Here is a 16,404-nt window from a genome sequence, read left to right as displayed (position 1 = left end):
ACTTGCAGCTGCAGTGTGGGGTTGTGTCCCAAAGGACATCTCCCAGGGGAGGGAATATCGTCCCCACACCCACCATATAGTCAAGAAGTCCTTCATGTTTTCAACTAGGGAGGAACTGAGGTGGGAGTTACTTGTACTCACCCATCAACAAGAGCCTTCCTGCTTTTGCTACCACTGAAGGAGTCCTGGTACCAGAAGCAGCATGGATTATGATGGAGTGGTTTGGGGGGAAAGTAAATGAAGGTTAAATCCAGGCCTTGGCATTGAGAGGCATTTCTGAACAACCTGAATTCTGCTTGGTCCCCCTCCTGTGTTCTTCTGCCAGGTGTGATGGGGCAGCAGCGGCAGCACTGACAGCAGAACAGGGGAAAGTGGTCAGGTAGCACAGGTGGGCAAAGGAGAGCTCTGGAGAACAAGGAAAGAGGTGTGAATGGAAAAAAGACACCAGGTAGGTAAGAATCTAGCAGCAAACAATCCCTGTTATTCAGGAATTTTAAAGAATTCCAATCTATTGTGGTGAGAAGGCATATGCTGTAGGAGTGCATTAGGGTTCTCCAAGGATGAGCGTGTACTTTCCTTCCCTGCTTTAAAGAATTGAAACAGTGTGGAAATTAGTATATAATCAGATTTATAATTACAGTGTAAAACACTTATGATATTAGGCAAGGCTGGGAAAGTTATCTAATTTTCAGTCCTCAGCTGCTTGTGTTTCCCCTCCCAACAGCTGTTTAGCTCTCTTGAAGTTCATAACTGGTAACTGGGTACTACTGTTCCATTCTGTTTCACTGAAAAGTTGCTGGAAAGGCAAGCAAGAGAGTCACAGAGCTTCCTGCACCCTAAAGCAGTGGGAAGGACAATCCCTTTCTAACTTGCTAGTCAAAGGTGTGGGAATTTGCCAAAAAAACTTTTGCCCTAATAAGGACACTGTTGATTTCTTCAAGAGAATATTCCAAAATAGGTTTTGCTGAATTTCCAGTAACACACTGGCATGTTTCTGAGGAAGAACCAGCAGACTCACAGTGCTGTGGTGGGCTTCAGGGAAGCCATAAGGTGGGCATGTCAGAGCCTGGGCCTCCCAAAAGCAGAAAACCAGGAGGATTTGTGTCCTCACAGCTCCTGGTAGGTCCAGTTTCCTTCACACACAGCAGCGATCCCTGAGAGCAACATCTCAGTGCAATGTCTCCTCTCCTGCTTCACACTGGAAATTTGAATGGTTCCCACCACATGTGCTCCAGCTCTGTGCTGGGCAGAAATTTGAAATGCACCTGGATGAAACACTTTACTGACCTGCTGCCCTTGGCTTCCCCAGCCACATCCTCGAGGCATCCATCTCCCAGATGTCATCCAGCACCAGAAACATGATGTTGCACTCTGGGGCTGCAGCAGGGGGTACAATCAGCAGGTACTGCAGGTCACTGACCTTGGGTCACCAGGTGTCACCCACAGCACCTCTGCCTTCAGAGGTACAACCTTAAAATCATTATTTCCAGGTGAGCAATGATGGATGGATGAGCTAAAGGTATAAAATCCCCTTTTTTCTCTCAGAGACCACAGTAACATTCAGCCCCACTTCCATGTCAAGCTCAGGTTTGCATTTTAACATATACATTGAGGAGCCTGTGTAAAAAAAAAATCTAATATTATGCTTTTGAATAGAGAATTTACCTAAGTAAATAATTATTTTTAAACCCAAGATTTAAGCAGCTTTAGTATTCCACATTATGCTAATGTTTGACAATTACTAAGTGTGGGTATCAGCCAGCATTTTTTTTTTAAGTTTAATTTAAAGCAATTTGACATGGAAAGGTTATTACTTTAGTTGCCAATAAAAGCTGTACTTTTAACATAAGTGTACACCAAGCCCTAGGGTATGTGACTATTATCTTTTCTGCAATTATGTGGTGTTCTACATAAATGTTTAAAAAAAAAAAAAAAAAAAAAAAAAACTTAGAAATATCAAAAGTACTAACTTAGCTGCAATATAAAAGTTGAATAGCAGAGCCGGGAAGCCCGGCTCCCGCAGACACAACACAGGTTGAGGTTTCCTCCTAGAGGTACCGCCGGGAACGGCGCCTCCGCCTGCACAGCATCACATCCCCCGCAGCGCATCCCCCCTGCACCACGGCCCCCGAGCCGCTTCCCCCTGCTCTGCATGCCCCACACCTCTTCCCCTGAACCGCAGGTTTCCCCTGCTAGGAAGGGGGAAAGGCTTTCCTCACGTTCTTCACAGAAGCACAGAATGGTTCTGGCTGGAAGGGACCACAGCGTGTCTCCTGGTCCCACCCCCATGCTGGAGTAGGGTTATCCTGGAATACGTAACACGGTATTGCAGCCAGATGGTTCTGGAATATCCCCAGTGTGGGAGACTCCACACCCTCTCTGGGCAATCTGTTCCTGCGGTCCGTCACTGCGCAGCAAAGTTCTTCCTTGTGTTCAGGTGGAACTTCCTGGGCATCACTTTGTGCCCATTGCCTCTTGTCCTTTGACTTGGCATCACCACCATCCTCTCAACACCTTCCTTCTGGTTACTTCTAGACACTGACATAAACCTCTTGAACTTTGTTTTTCCCTTTAAAGTGGACATTGGTGCTTCCACTTGGCTTTGGGGCTGAGTCTCCAGAAGAGACCCCATGGCTGTAGCAATGATCCCCCCCCACAGCACAAGGCAGAGTGTGGGGAGCCCCACACCCAAGGAGCAGTCACCCCACGGCTCCCAACCCAAATGCCAAGTTTGGTGCTACCAGACAGAAGCAGAACTGTATGGTCACAGCCCTGCCCTTGAGTGGAAATCAGCTATTTCCCTCAGGAAATTCTGTGGGAGAGGGTGATGAGCCCCAGTGCCATCACCAGAGCTCCCAAATGGATGAAGCCTTGGGTTCAAGGCCAGGTTGGATGGGGTTTTGAGAAACCTGGACTGGGGCAAAGTGTTCTTGTCTTCAAGGTCTTCTAGTTGGAACTAGAAGATGCTTAAGGTCCCTTCCAACCCAAACAATTTGATGACTCAACAGGCCTGTGGAGGAGAGAGATGAAAGTGTTTCCTTAGGAGGAGACAGGCCAGCTCATACATACAGGGAGAAAGACACTTCTCTTCTGACACATGGTCTCCTCCAGGATATTTCCTTGGCCAAAGTGAGGAGGCCATGAAAAACAAAAGTGCTGTGAGGGTATTTGCCAATTAGCTTGGGGACTGGGCACCAAGTGCTGTGTTCCCTTGGGCTGCTTAGTCCTGAGCCCCACCTGTGTGAGAGACAGCCCCTTCCATCAGCCTCACTGGGCCAAAATGGGGTAGGGCCAGGGTCCACGTGGGCACACAGCAATGTCCCCAAACAGGAGCCAAGCACCACATCAGCCTGTGCAGGTAAGCTCATTCCTCTGCTCTGCCCACTCAGCCCTTCAAAGGCAGAGCCTGGGGGCAAACAGAGCAAGCGAGACAAGCTCTAGTCCAAATACTGGAGGCTGCTTAGTTAAGAGATCTTTTTTTTTTTTTTTTTTAAGTCTAGGTGAGGTTTCTTTATGTCTGGGTTTTATTTTTGACTTGAAACTTGTGAAAATCACAGCATGACCTTTGCTGGCTGAAAGTCTTCCCAAAACCAGCCAACACCAGGGCAGTGAAATTCACCTTCCTGTAGTGCCCTGCCAGTGCCTTTTGGTGCTGAACTGCAACCATCTCCAGGCAAGGAACAGGAGTTCAGCCTCAGCAGTCCATTCAGTCTTTTGTCTTTCTGCTGAGAAAGTGAAAACACTGCTTGTAGTTCCAGTGCCAACTGCAGTTCGTGTTTCAAATTAACTAAAGTTCATTATTTTACACTTTAGGTAGAAGCTGCAGCAAACTGTTCACCAGCAGTCCAAGCGATAGTATACAAGCCCCTCTAGGATCCCTTGGAAGAGCTCCTGATGAGTTCACCGATGTTTGCACATTAACCTCTGGGTGAAAAGCCTGCCAGAGGGATGTGAGAACTCCACCGAGCCCTCCAGAGCATGACACAAAATGATGCAAGTGTGGGAGCTAGGAGAGAAAAGGTTTTGTGAGCCCAGAAAAATAATAAAACATTTAAATCCTTAATTGTTTTTCTTGAAGATTTATCCAAAATCAAGCTCTACTTAAGGCTGTGAGTTTGCAGAGCATTGTCAATAAATTAGATCATGCACACAAGGCAAGGATTTCAAGCCAAAAAGCTCTAGCCCTGAGTCGCTTAACAGCAACACTCCCCAGAAAAACGACTCAAGATGAAACATGAGATATGTATTAATTATCAATGGTCTAACAGAAAATTTAATGAAGACAAGTATCTTCTTGCACTTTATCCACGATAACGATGATAGTACGTCAGCGAGGCGCATACCTTACAACGTAGCAGTGAATGTCAAGTCTGAAGCCATTACAGCAATTCCCCACAATAATGGCCAGCCAATGCATGGGCTTGTAGCACTTAATCAAAGTAATGACATCCATCCACAATTATTTATGTTATGGTAACAAAGAGCTGCCAAATGCAAAACAAATGACATGAGGATTTGCAAGTGAATTTCTTCCCGTAAATTCTCCTTAGGTTATGCTTAAGGGCCCTCAGGATGGAAGTCTGTCTTTATCCAGAGCAATATCAGAACCGTGGGGTTATTGCGCCACGTTTTACTGCCTATAAGAAATGAACCTTGAATGCTATCACCAAAACGAGCTCTTCAGCCAACAGAACTGTATCAATATCACTTGAGCTGGCCTTGGTTTACACCCAAGAGTTGTCTTCAGAATTCTACAAGAGGAAAAAATATTGTTTGGAAGACGACATTTGCTTACTTCTGTCCATCATGGAAAACAAAGACCCAGCTGTATCAACACTTAAACACTCTTTTAACTTAAAGTATATGAGCAGTCCCTACTTACCTCAATGGGTTTGGATTAGAGCCATTATAATTACCAACCATGAATCTCTATTAAGTGCAGCACTGTTCTTTCAGGGGCATTTATGTGGGTGTTTGTATAAAAACACTGTCAAAAACTAACGAACACCAGTAAATATAAAATGGCAACATTCAGGTTCAAATGTAATGAACTAATTTATTTTTTTTAACACTACATCCAACTGTTTTTCACCACTCACAGATGTCACTGGAACAACTTGAATACAAAAAAATTGCCTAAGAACAATAAACTACACAGACCAGCTAATATTGATTGCTTTAAAAATGCCCCCTGTTAAACTTAAATAATAGCCAAATCTCACTGCAGTAAATGTCCTTTTATATCATTAAATACTAATTTAACAGAAATGTGACTGTGCAGCGAGAAACACAAACATGCTGGAAAACCAAAAGATTGCCCTCTTTTTTTTCCGTATTTTTCCCGTGCATTATCCAAGTCTCCAGGTTAACACCCGAAAGAAGAAAACAATAATTTCATATTAGCTGGCCCCGTAGTCACACAAACCAAAGCTTAACTCTAATATGCACTTTCCAAAGCCCATGAGAGGGGAGACTGCAGGATGCCTCTCACCACAGGCTCTGGCCACCCTCGATGACCAGGTTATGGCCTGTCACGTAGTCTGAGGCTTCAGAGGCCAGGTAGACCACGGCAGCCTGCAGGTCGGTGGGCTGGGCCAGCCTCCCAGCGGGAATGTCAGCCAGCCAACGCCGCACCAGCGGCCGCAGCTCCCGCGAGCGGATCAGCGGCGTGTCAACGATGCCCCTGCAGCGAGCACATGGAGCAAAGGTTTAGCAAAGGGTCCTGCCCAGCACCAAGAGGTGTTTGAGATGTTAGTTCGGAAGGAAAGCAGTGTAGTAGAGCAAAGGAGATGAGCACAGCCTGCTCTGCCCTTGCTGAAGGTCATGGGGCAAACTTTCATAGCACTCCTTTCCTATCATAACCTTTAGCTGCTGATGGGCACCTCAGAGGCTTCCTTTCAAGTACAAATACACTCACACAATCTTCTTAGCTAACAGCACAAGCCCCTTAGTTTTAAGTTACCCATAATCACCAGATGATTTTTTTTTTTTTGCTAGAAAACAGGCACAGCATTGGAAGTGAAAGTGCCTTGAGCTGGGTCTGTCGTGGCTCTCGGGAACTGCTGTCCTTCCACCAATTCCTCATCACTCTACAGCTAATGTCACACAGCGTGCTTGTGTACAGCCCAGAAACTAAAAACAGAACAACTCCACATATGTCAAACAACGAGGGGAACAAAAGCCAGCACCCTTCTGAGCACCAGACCCTCTCCACACAAAAAAAGAGAGGCAGAGATAAGCACAACACAACCAGTGTGATCCCCCTTAAACCAACACCTGACAAATCACACTGATTTACCTGTCTTGCCTCTTTTGCATTAATGACTGACTCCACTATTTACTAAAACTCTGCTAAGTTTGTTCTTTTTCAGGTGCCCTAAAAATGATGCTGCAGGAAGCACAATGCAGGGTGAAGATTTGGCTGGCTTTTATGACTTTAACTGCAACTGATTTGTCATACTCCTCCTTAACAACATATTTGTATTTTGTGAAATGTATAATTTTTTCAGCCCCTGAACAAATATATTTACATAACTGTGTCTAACGAGAAATTACATTTAACTTCTCAGAAATGACAATAACTAAAACCTGAACTGCCAATTCCACTTCATTAGTGTGGTAGAAATGCATTCCAAATGTTAATAAAAATTCCAACATGCTGATAAATTAGCGCTTCTAAGGAGCATGTGACACCTTGGTTAACATATTCAACCTCAATTATATTTCTCTTCAGCACCCTGTTATCTGGAACCTTTGCTGGCAATCAGAGGTGCTGTTTTTCAGCAGCCAATTTTCTAGATAATGTAGCTTATCAACACTGTGGGTAAACTTGCCAATGAAATCAGGCTGCACTGAACCACACACACGCTAATTGCATCTCTTTTTTATGCATATTTACAGACTGTCACTTCAAAGAAATCAGTGGCCCATTGAGGCAGCCAGTTAGCTGGAAGAATTGCCTCTTGCAAATGAAAATTAGCAAACAAGCTAGTGATAAATATGAAATGAACAAAGTATAAAAATACCCGTTTTGTTCTGAAACTTCATCGGCATCCCAATTTAGACTTCCAAGGAAATAATTTTTTGAGACAGACTGGATTCTGGGTATGAGATTTACCTTTTGTTTTAAATGAAGGCTGAAATCCACTATTTACTCTGTTATGAAGTGGAACTAATTCAGATTTTCCCCCAAACATTTCTGTTCGCACTAATCAGGCAGGATTTAAATATCAGCTTTATATTTTACTGTAATTGTCAATAAAGAGCAGAGCAGTTCAGAAACACTGAGCAATGCAGCTCACTTAAGTTCTGGCAATGTAACAAAATCAAGCACATTCCAGTATAGGACTGCAAACGGTTTACTTATTTCCTTCAAGCACAGCCCCCTGGTCTCCCTCCTTGTTTTCCCAAACTCCTTGAGAACTGGTTTTCTTCAGAGAGAAACATGCTTTGAGCAGCAGACATGAAATATATTAAACTCCTCTCCCTTACGTGCCTCTCACTGTGGTTACAAAACCATCACCATCATCGTCATCATCATTCTGGCTTTACACTATCAGAGACCAGAATAAGATCCATATGATTTTCTTGGTTTTTTTTCATTTACAGATATACTTTAACCCCAAGGGAATGCAGATTAGGGAATAAAACACACACAGTCCTCCAGCACAACAGATTTTGCTAAAAAGAGGACGTTTTTCAATCTGTTCAGAAAAATGATCTTTGGTCTGATCACTGCAGTCTGGGAATCACCATGCTGTGCCTCTTGCTGGACCTTTCTTTAGGTTCACTCCACATAGCAAAAATTTAGATGTTTAACTAAACTTCACTACAAATTTTTGTTATAGAAATGAGAAAAAAATATAGCACAAAACTTAAAAGTTGCAAACACACATACTGATGGCACTATAAATATTAGGCATGTCATTGATACTACACATCTTCTGGGAAAGCTTTGGTGCCAAGTTGGGCAATTTAACGTTGTCGAACCCTTTTAGGCAGATTTTAGTTGGCTCCTAACCAGTTCCAGCAAAGACAACTGCCAATGCATTAATTCCCTACCTCATCTCGTATGCAGTGCTGAGCCTATCAGTACTTTCTGTTGCATGTCAATGTAATACCAAACTGCTGGTTCCTTAATGTTAGATATGAGCATCAATATTTCATTATTGATACACAGGACAATTTGAGACATGAGGGAAAAAAAAAGACTGAAAAAAAAAAAAGAGAAAAAAACAATTGCCTAAAACATTTCCACTTGGAGAGACACATTAGGAAAAATATCACTTACCAGATACTTAACTGGAATTGTTACGTGCACTCAATCCCCAAATGAGAGCAAAAAAAGATTCCATCTGTGTGTAACTTGATTTCTTTCAGATGAGTTATTAATTTGAATGAGTTAAGTACACTCCACTTAATCAGGAAGTGTTTAATCACAAGATCCACTTAATTGGGACATCTCCCAAGGAATTAAGATTTAAGTCCAAAGATACTCACCAGCAACGACTGCTGCTTAATGGGGATAGTAATGCTGCTTAATTGGGATGCCTTTAGGTGATGCTGGGGTGCTCCTTCTGCCAGCTCTGCCTCTCCTTCCCCCTGATGGGGTGTTCCCCAAACCTGCAGTGATCCTGCCCTGTCTGCTTTCTGGGGCTACAAGCCTGGTGCAGCACTGTGTGGCTGCCTTCAGAGGAGCAGGGCAGGATGCAGGACATGCAAAGGCTCTTTGCCCATCAGCCCAAACCCAAATTCCTCCAGCCTGTCAGTGGGGAACATGGTTCATCCCCCAGGGCTGCTGACCTGGCTGCCCTTAATATCAACTTCCAGCTGCCCATCCCAAAGGTCATCACATAATGGCATTTCATGTCTTGCTAATCAAGAAGAAGGCAGTAATTAGCCAAAAACACAGACATTGATTCAGTGAAATGGCTGCAAAGATGACGTGTTCTAACGCTGCACATGACAAAAGCCAGACACCTTCCAGAATTCCCTCTTCCATCACACCCAACACACTTCCACGTCCTGGGACCAACAAAGAGACTAAATCCTGTGGGCAGCTGGACATCAGCCACCGGTCAGTGCTCTGTAAAGGTCCCTGTTTACACCCAGGTACCCTCTGCAGTTCAACCCCCACATCCATTTCAGGAAGACTCCAGGACTTTCTTCATTGTTTTGGCATCAGCTGTGCAGCTGGCTATGAGGTGATGGCACTGGATGGTGGCACAGGGACTGAGCACAGGTTCCATGATGGCAACAGAATAAGTCAGCCAAAGCATCCAGGGAATCTCAGCCACCCTCTGTCCCTGGGCATCAGGTTTGCCTGGCCAGCAAGAGAAGCCTGCATGTTCAATTTTATAAATGCAATAAATCATCCTAAGGACTCTGTCATAACATTTTATGCATTGCTAACTTTTATGCATTGCTCTGCACAAGTTTTACGCACTCATTAAGAAATTAAGTTGATAAAAAGTGACCAGATAGGAAGAGGGGGAAAAGGCCAAAAGGTTTGCATGGTGAAATAATGTTTAAGGCCAGACTGGAGCATTTGGAGCTTCAGACAGAGGCACACTGAGAGTGCCTTAGAGCTTTAATGCAACCACGACTGGGAGGGGCAAAGTAGTTAAGAACACAGATATTTTACTTTTCCAGAGCTGAACTTGGGCACCATCATGCCCTATATCTACATCTGTTCTCTCAGACTCCTTAAAATCCCATCCTGTTATAAGATGATACTGAGGCTCCTCTGGTGCTGGGTGCTCAGGTCGAGTGGGTTGAAGACATCCCTCATCCTTGGTGAGTCACATCAGGAGACAGTGACACTAGTGGGGTCCACAGTTCTGGGGATGGGTCCAAATGTGCACAGAAATGCACACCTCACATAGACAGAAATACAAATGTGAAGTTATTCACTTGTGAGTTATTCACTCAGAAGCAGATGTGGCTTTTGCTTGTGTGATGAAGGATCTGAGCTCCATGAACTGCTGCAGGCTCCTTCCTCCTGCCCAGAGGTCCCTGGGCAATCCCATCATGATGGGCTCAGCCAGAGTTTGGGCTCTCTGTGAAGGAAGTTCTGCTGGTCTCCAGAGCAGCTCAGTCCAGGTTCTTACCTGCATTAGAGAAATCTGCTCTGGCCACAACTGGGGACCTCAAAGATAGCAAAATACTTGTTCTCCATGCATCCTTCCTGGCTATTCCTCCATAAAGGCAACACATCACCCCTTCCTGTTGTAGGATTTTGAGCTCAGAGATAGAGTTTAAGACAGGCAGAGATGATCGAAATGCAACCCCATGTTGCCTTGAAAAGTAGAAAGAGACACTGTCTATTTTTTCTCCATGCTCTGGCAACTGTCTCCAGAAACATAACTCCTCTAGAAGTGAGTGCTCACTTCCAAGTTGTACAAAACAGTGAGTTTTTATCATTTGGTGCCTATTTTTTAAATTTATGCAAGCCCCTAGGAAACAGGTAATTCCTCCTCTAAGAGCCTTCTCATCTGTAATTGCTGTGAATGTGGCACAACTATTCCACCTCTGTTGGTGCAGATTACCTGTATGTTTTCAGACACAATTCCTGCCAGGTCCTGCTGAGCTTCCCTAATTCCCTTCATCTCTCCAGCTCCCAAAAAACAGTGCAAACCCACTAGAGCTAGTTGTGGGAACACCATTACAGCGCTGTTAGCATGGGCATGGGGAAAATCCTATTAGGAAGTAATAGGGATGTTGAAAGAATCTTTGGATCACATAGAGTGATGGCTGGAATCACTGGTATAATTAGTAATAAATAATCATAAGGAAGACAGCTAGCACAAGCAAGGAGAGAGCAGACTGGCGGTAAAAACAGAGGCACTTGCCATTAAGCGCTGTGATTTTTTTTTTCCCCTCCACTTTGTGGATTAAAATATGTAATTTGTTTTCCCTAATTTGATCTACATTATTATCTTCATTATTACAATTTAACTCCTGGGTTAAAATCCTGCCCTTCTTAGTTACTCTGATTGACTTCAATGGTCTACAGAATTTGACCGCTTCCAATTAACGCTATCCACTTGGGTTTCTGCTCAGCACTATCATGCACTGCTAATTGTTTCATAAAATGACTGGTTGGGCATGTGTGTGAGGAACAGGGAGAGCAAAGTGGGTCTGCTAGGAAAACTTTTCTTTGTGAATAAATACCCTAAAACATAGAGCTTGAATTCTCCAAAAAGAAGGAAAATGTGATTTGTAATAAATATGTATATATATATATTTACAAAACTACATCTGGCCTCCTGTGACTGTCAGAGCTGAACAGTAGCTCAATAACAGCAATAAAATGTAGCTTTTAAAGTGCCTATATATTTGTCTCAAGTAAAAAGGGAAAAGAAGTATTGTCTGTTAAGTGTCAAAAACCCTTTCTTTAACCACAGAAGGCTTGGACAGACTAAGGAAATATTTCATCTGGAAGGGAAATGCTAAAAACTACCCTTCACATTATTGGAAAACCTATTATCAAATGCTAAAACCTCTCCTTAAATCCCTGAGTATACACAGCAACAGAGCAGGCTTGGTTCTAAGTATTTAAACCTTTGTTAAGGAAAAGACAACATAAAAAGGGATGCAATCCACCTGTTAATTAGAAACTTTATTTGCTGAGATAGTGTTCATTTGAGCTTTGTAGAACATTTCATTCCCTTTGTAGTTTCAAAATGAGACTACATTTTACTTACGGGGAAATGCAGTTGACTTTTACTCCTCTGTCAATCCACTCGGTTCCCAATGTCTGTGTTAATTTTACGACCCCGGCTTTGGAGGCGTTGTACGCCAACTGCTTCTGTGGGTGTGGGACTACAAGGGATTCAGAAGGAAAAAATTATTTATTCTTCCCAAATTAAAATAGCTTAGGCACTACACAGACAGCTCCCTGCATTGAGAAGAGCTATTTGCTCTTTTCCCAGGTACCAGGCAAGGGAGCAGCAAGAATTCAGCCACCTACAACACAAACCCCTAAATATGTGTTTTGTCATCTAACAGTTTTGCCTCAGCAGATGGGCTACTGGAAAACAATGGTGAAAATAAAAATAAAGACATTTAAGAGATCCCATATTTGGGCAAAGAAAAAAAACCAAGTATTAAACATATATATGCAATACTTAACTGCTTTGAAAAAAGATAAATAATCGTATAAACACATGAATATGCACATTCATATATTATACACATATGTATGTTTATATACTTGTACACTGTAATACAAATATATTATCATGTAATTATAAAATATTATACAATTAATAATATTACATCTAATATATTATCTATTCTGTGTTATGTAATATATTAATATTATTTATAATATTATATGTGGTAGATAATATGTGATAGCTGAATGTAAAAGTAAATTGTTTGATATGACATTATATGATAGAATATGATATAAGTGCATAACATATTTTATATAACATATATATATATATAGCTTCTTGGAACAAATTATTCTCCCTAATTTTTAAATTATCCATAGTCTGAGGCAAACACATCTTATTATCTAACTAATGTTTGTGTGGATGTGAACACAGGTGCATCCCAAAAATTCAGAACACCCACCACTTTCAAAATCTGAAGCTTTTGAAAATGTTTCAGAGATGTCACATGTCAGTCAGAGACAGAAAATGATCAGCTTGCTAATTACAATGTTCAAGCTTGTTAGTGCCGTGTGCTCGGGTGGCTCTGCCCCTCTCCAGCTCAGTGAAAGCTACTTAAGGACAAATCCCCAGTGGGTGTAAAGTGCTTTAAACCCACGGGAGTCAATCCAAGTCAGTCCAGGTGCTGAGATTTACACCCACAAAGTATCTCTCCTTGGACTTTTCTGGCTGCCATTAGGACTTCATTAAACAAATCCACTGCAAAGCACCCATCCATAATTAGCTCTGTATCAGCACAGAGCTTCGCTGAGCTGCTGACTCTGATGGAGGGAGAGAGGGAAAAATCAGGGCAAATATCAGTAGGCACAAAGACAGGCAGTTGCAGCCTGTGGGGTTGGATGATGCTGAACCCTGGAAGAAAGGGAATCACTGGGTTTGCACAAGGTTCAGCAGGCAAACCCCAACTCCCAGCATTTTGATAAAAGCTCATAAGCAGCACTGGCAGCTGGCTTTAAACTGGTCTCAATAAATTAAGCTGATGCATCAATTCCACATCACTCCCACCCATAGCATCCCAACACACCCACTACTGATTTTATTGACTTAAACTCTTAGGTTGGAATATGTCAATGTAAAGGGTGGAAAGAAGGTGGTAACTGAGTTACTCAAACTCTGAAAAAGCCAAAAAGCCCTGCTGCAAATTGGTAAGCATGTGAACAAGGACCTTTGCCTTAAACAGGGATGTTTGTAAATAGATTTAAAGCACACACATGATGGAAGCAACAATTAGAGAGGGTTTTTTTCTGCATATGCTGCAGGTTTGCTCAGAATTTAGAGGACTTTTCCTTGTTAAAAAGAGTGTTTCATACCATGGCCCTCTTCTGCCAGCATTTATTCTGTACTCTTTTTTGTTCAATATGAAATCATTTGCATTTTGACCAGCAGAACTGCTTTGCCCTCCGTGTGTGCCTGTTGCCCCCTGACGCAGCGTGCCATGGGGGCTCTCGAAAAGATGTGGAACGCAATTTCCTGATTAATGGCCATGCATCAGCTCCAAGTTACATACAACTTTGGTAGTTAACCTTGTAACCTCCCAAAAGCACTTCTTTGCTAAACTTTCCAAACATGTCTGTCTGTGATAAATCATTTTGGTGCTCACTTGCTAAGAGGAGAGGAGTTCTGGCACTGGCTCTGCACCTACAGTGCATGTGGGTGAGAACAAGTTGATGCAAGCCACGAGAATCAGCTTCTGACTTGGGGTGGGTGAAGAGACACAGTTATCAAAAGTCCATGGACTTTTGTCTTTATAAGAATATCTAAAAAAGGTAATTAGGAGCATGAAATTTTCCCCTGCTGAGGGACTCAGCCCCTCTCTACTGGAAGAACCCAAGGAGAAGCCAACAGGTGCTGTGAATCTCTTGCACTGCATGGGATTTCTGCACCTAAGCACCCCATGCCACCTCCTCTTCCCTTACCTAAGGTGGTCTCTTACAGACAGAAGAGAAAATCTGTAACCCTCCAAACTCATACAAAATGGGGTTTGTGAATAAAGCTCTGCCTCCAGCAGTGTCACCAAAAATCTGCATTGCTAAGGCTTCTGGGAAGCGACACTCACTCCTATTCAAGACAGATAATAGGAGAAAGCAGATAAAAAATTCTGCCAGCATTAGCTGCATTATGCTTTAAACACCTTTGTTCTGACTTTGGCTGGAATAGTTGGTTTGGGGTTTTTTTCCCAGCAACTGCTACAGTGCTGTGTTTTGGATTTAGGACAGGAATAATGTTAACACACTGATGGTTTAGTTGTTGCTGAGCGGGTCTTACTCTAAATCGAGGACTTTTCAGGGCCTCATTCTTCCCTGCTAGCAAGGAGGCTGGAGGCAGAAGAACCTGGGAAGGGACACAGCCAGTATAGCTGACTCTAACTGGCCAGAGGGATATTTCAAATCACACAGCATGGTGCTGAAAAACAAAGCTGGGGTGAGCTGGCTGGGAACACTGGGCATTGGTCAGTGGGTGGCGAGAAACTTCACTGTGCGCCATTTATTTGTTATGTTCTTTTTTCCATATTATTATTTTCCTCTCCTTTTCTGTCCTAATAAACTGTCTTTATCTCAACCCATAAGTTTTACCTTTTTTCCTTGATTCTCTCTCTTGTCCTTGGGGGCAAGGAGGGAAGGGCTGGGGGCTGTTTGGTGCTGCTGGGTTATACCACAACAACCCAACACTGCTGTTGCACCCTTGTTTGCTGCATCAGGCTCCCAGCCTGACCTTGAGCAGTCCCACAGTGTTAATGAGAGGTGCACCCAGACAGAGCAGAGCAAACCACTTCCCACTAAAGATACTCTGTAAAAATTACAGCTCTGAGTTACACCTGTGTGAACCGCTGAGCCGCCGCAGCCGAGCCGCCGCTGCCGGAGCGTACGCCTGGAATAATTCCATTGGAACACCAGAATCAAAATGCACATATGCAAAATGTATGCAGCTTATCTTCGATTAATTAAAGCTGATTCTGAGCAGTGTATCTGGAAAAATCACAAACAAAAACCTCCCTATCCTGCTAAGTGTCTCCTCATTTTCCTGTATCTCTGAGGAAGGACTCAACCTACAACAACAACAAAAAAATATCCCCCAACTATTTCTAGAAACATTTCATACTATGCCAGTTGGCCAACGTACTTAAATAACCAACCAACCAACATATTTATTTAACATTCAGCAGATGGACATGATATGAACATCGTGGTTTTCAGTCGTAGTTTCATAACTACTAGATTTTTTCAATGCCAAGATTCAAACAGGTTCAGAAGGTAAACACATCTCTCCATCTCTTAACTTCTGGCCTAGCGTGCATTAACTTTCACTGACATTTAAGTGCATCTTGGGATGACCCTTCCAGGCTGCTCTCAGGGCTGCTTTCCAACATTCCCTCCTGTTCCAGGACCGGTACTGCCCCCAAATGTGATCCCCAGGTGGAGCTCTGGACTTGGCTCACCAGCCAAGGAGGTGCAGCTCCAAGCTGGGGCTGGGGTGGATGCTGTGCTGGAATGGCCTCACCACCCAGCTCAGCAGAGCTGTGCCAAGCCCTGATGGAAAAGTTGGAAAATGCCTCTCCTTAAGCAGAGCAGACCACTGCTGGGCTGCAGCAAGGCTGGGAGCTGTGTGCCAAACCAGCAAATCCCCAGTTTGTGTCAATTCCCAGAGCTTCCTAACTTTCTCCAGGATGGACTACATCCCAGGAAATTTTGCTTTGTGACAATGATGTGGATGGTGACAGCCCAAGCACAGACCAGAGCCCGACTGCTCAGAGCAGAGCAGGAAAGCCTGAAGTATTTGAAATTTAAAGCCTCACAATCTTTCCAGAACTACTTTTCTTGGGGAGATTTTGTAACTTTATAAAGCTAGGATGGAGGGATGGTGCCTGTGTTTAAGCACAAGTAAAACAGCTGGTAAAGACACTTTAAAAAAATATTAACAACAACATTATAAATGGATTTTTGAAGAACCATTTAAAGTTACTGTGCAATAAACTGAATAGAATGACATAGAATGTCAAACTGGGCACAGTAAAAATAAACGTTATTCCAAAGGAAAATAAAAAGACTGCATATTTATGTAACATTCAGCAGATGGACATGATATTAATACAGGGGTTTTCAGTTGTACTTTTATAGCTACTAGATTTTCTTGCCTAACTTGGCAACCCAAGGCACCATTTGATTTTTGGATTTGGACAATACTGCAACAGATGTCCAGACCAATAAAATAAATTCCTAAAGGGCTA

At 43.1% G+C, this 16,404-nt stretch overlaps 1 protein-coding gene across 1 annotated transcript in view; it reads right to left on the bottom strand.

Annotated features, from left to right (window-relative positions):
- Positions 1-5,487: 5,487 nt before the first annotated feature.
- The window catches only part of LOC102106494 (uncharacterized), a 32,807-nt gene continuing 21,890 nt past the window's right edge, over positions 5,488-16,404 (bottom strand). The window contains exons 10-11 of the mRNA XM_088062018.1: positions 11,706-11,823; positions 5,488-5,683 (exon numbers count right to left, since the gene is read on the bottom strand). Coding sequence (XP_087918144.1) covers positions 5,488-5,683; positions 11,706-11,823 — 314 coding nt within the window. The remainder of the gene's footprint in view (positions 5,684-11,705; positions 11,824-16,404) is intronic.

Source organism: Pseudopodoces humilis, chromosome 13, assembly GCF_049639895.1.
Source record: "Pseudopodoces humilis isolate 2021_Gansu_Grassland_sample_001 chromosome 13, ASM4963989v1, whole genome shotgun sequence".
Classification (NCBI taxonomy): Eukaryota; Metazoa; Chordata; class Aves; order Passeriformes; family Paridae; genus Pseudopodoces; species Pseudopodoces humilis.
This window is presented reverse-complemented; position numbering and strand designations above follow the sequence as displayed.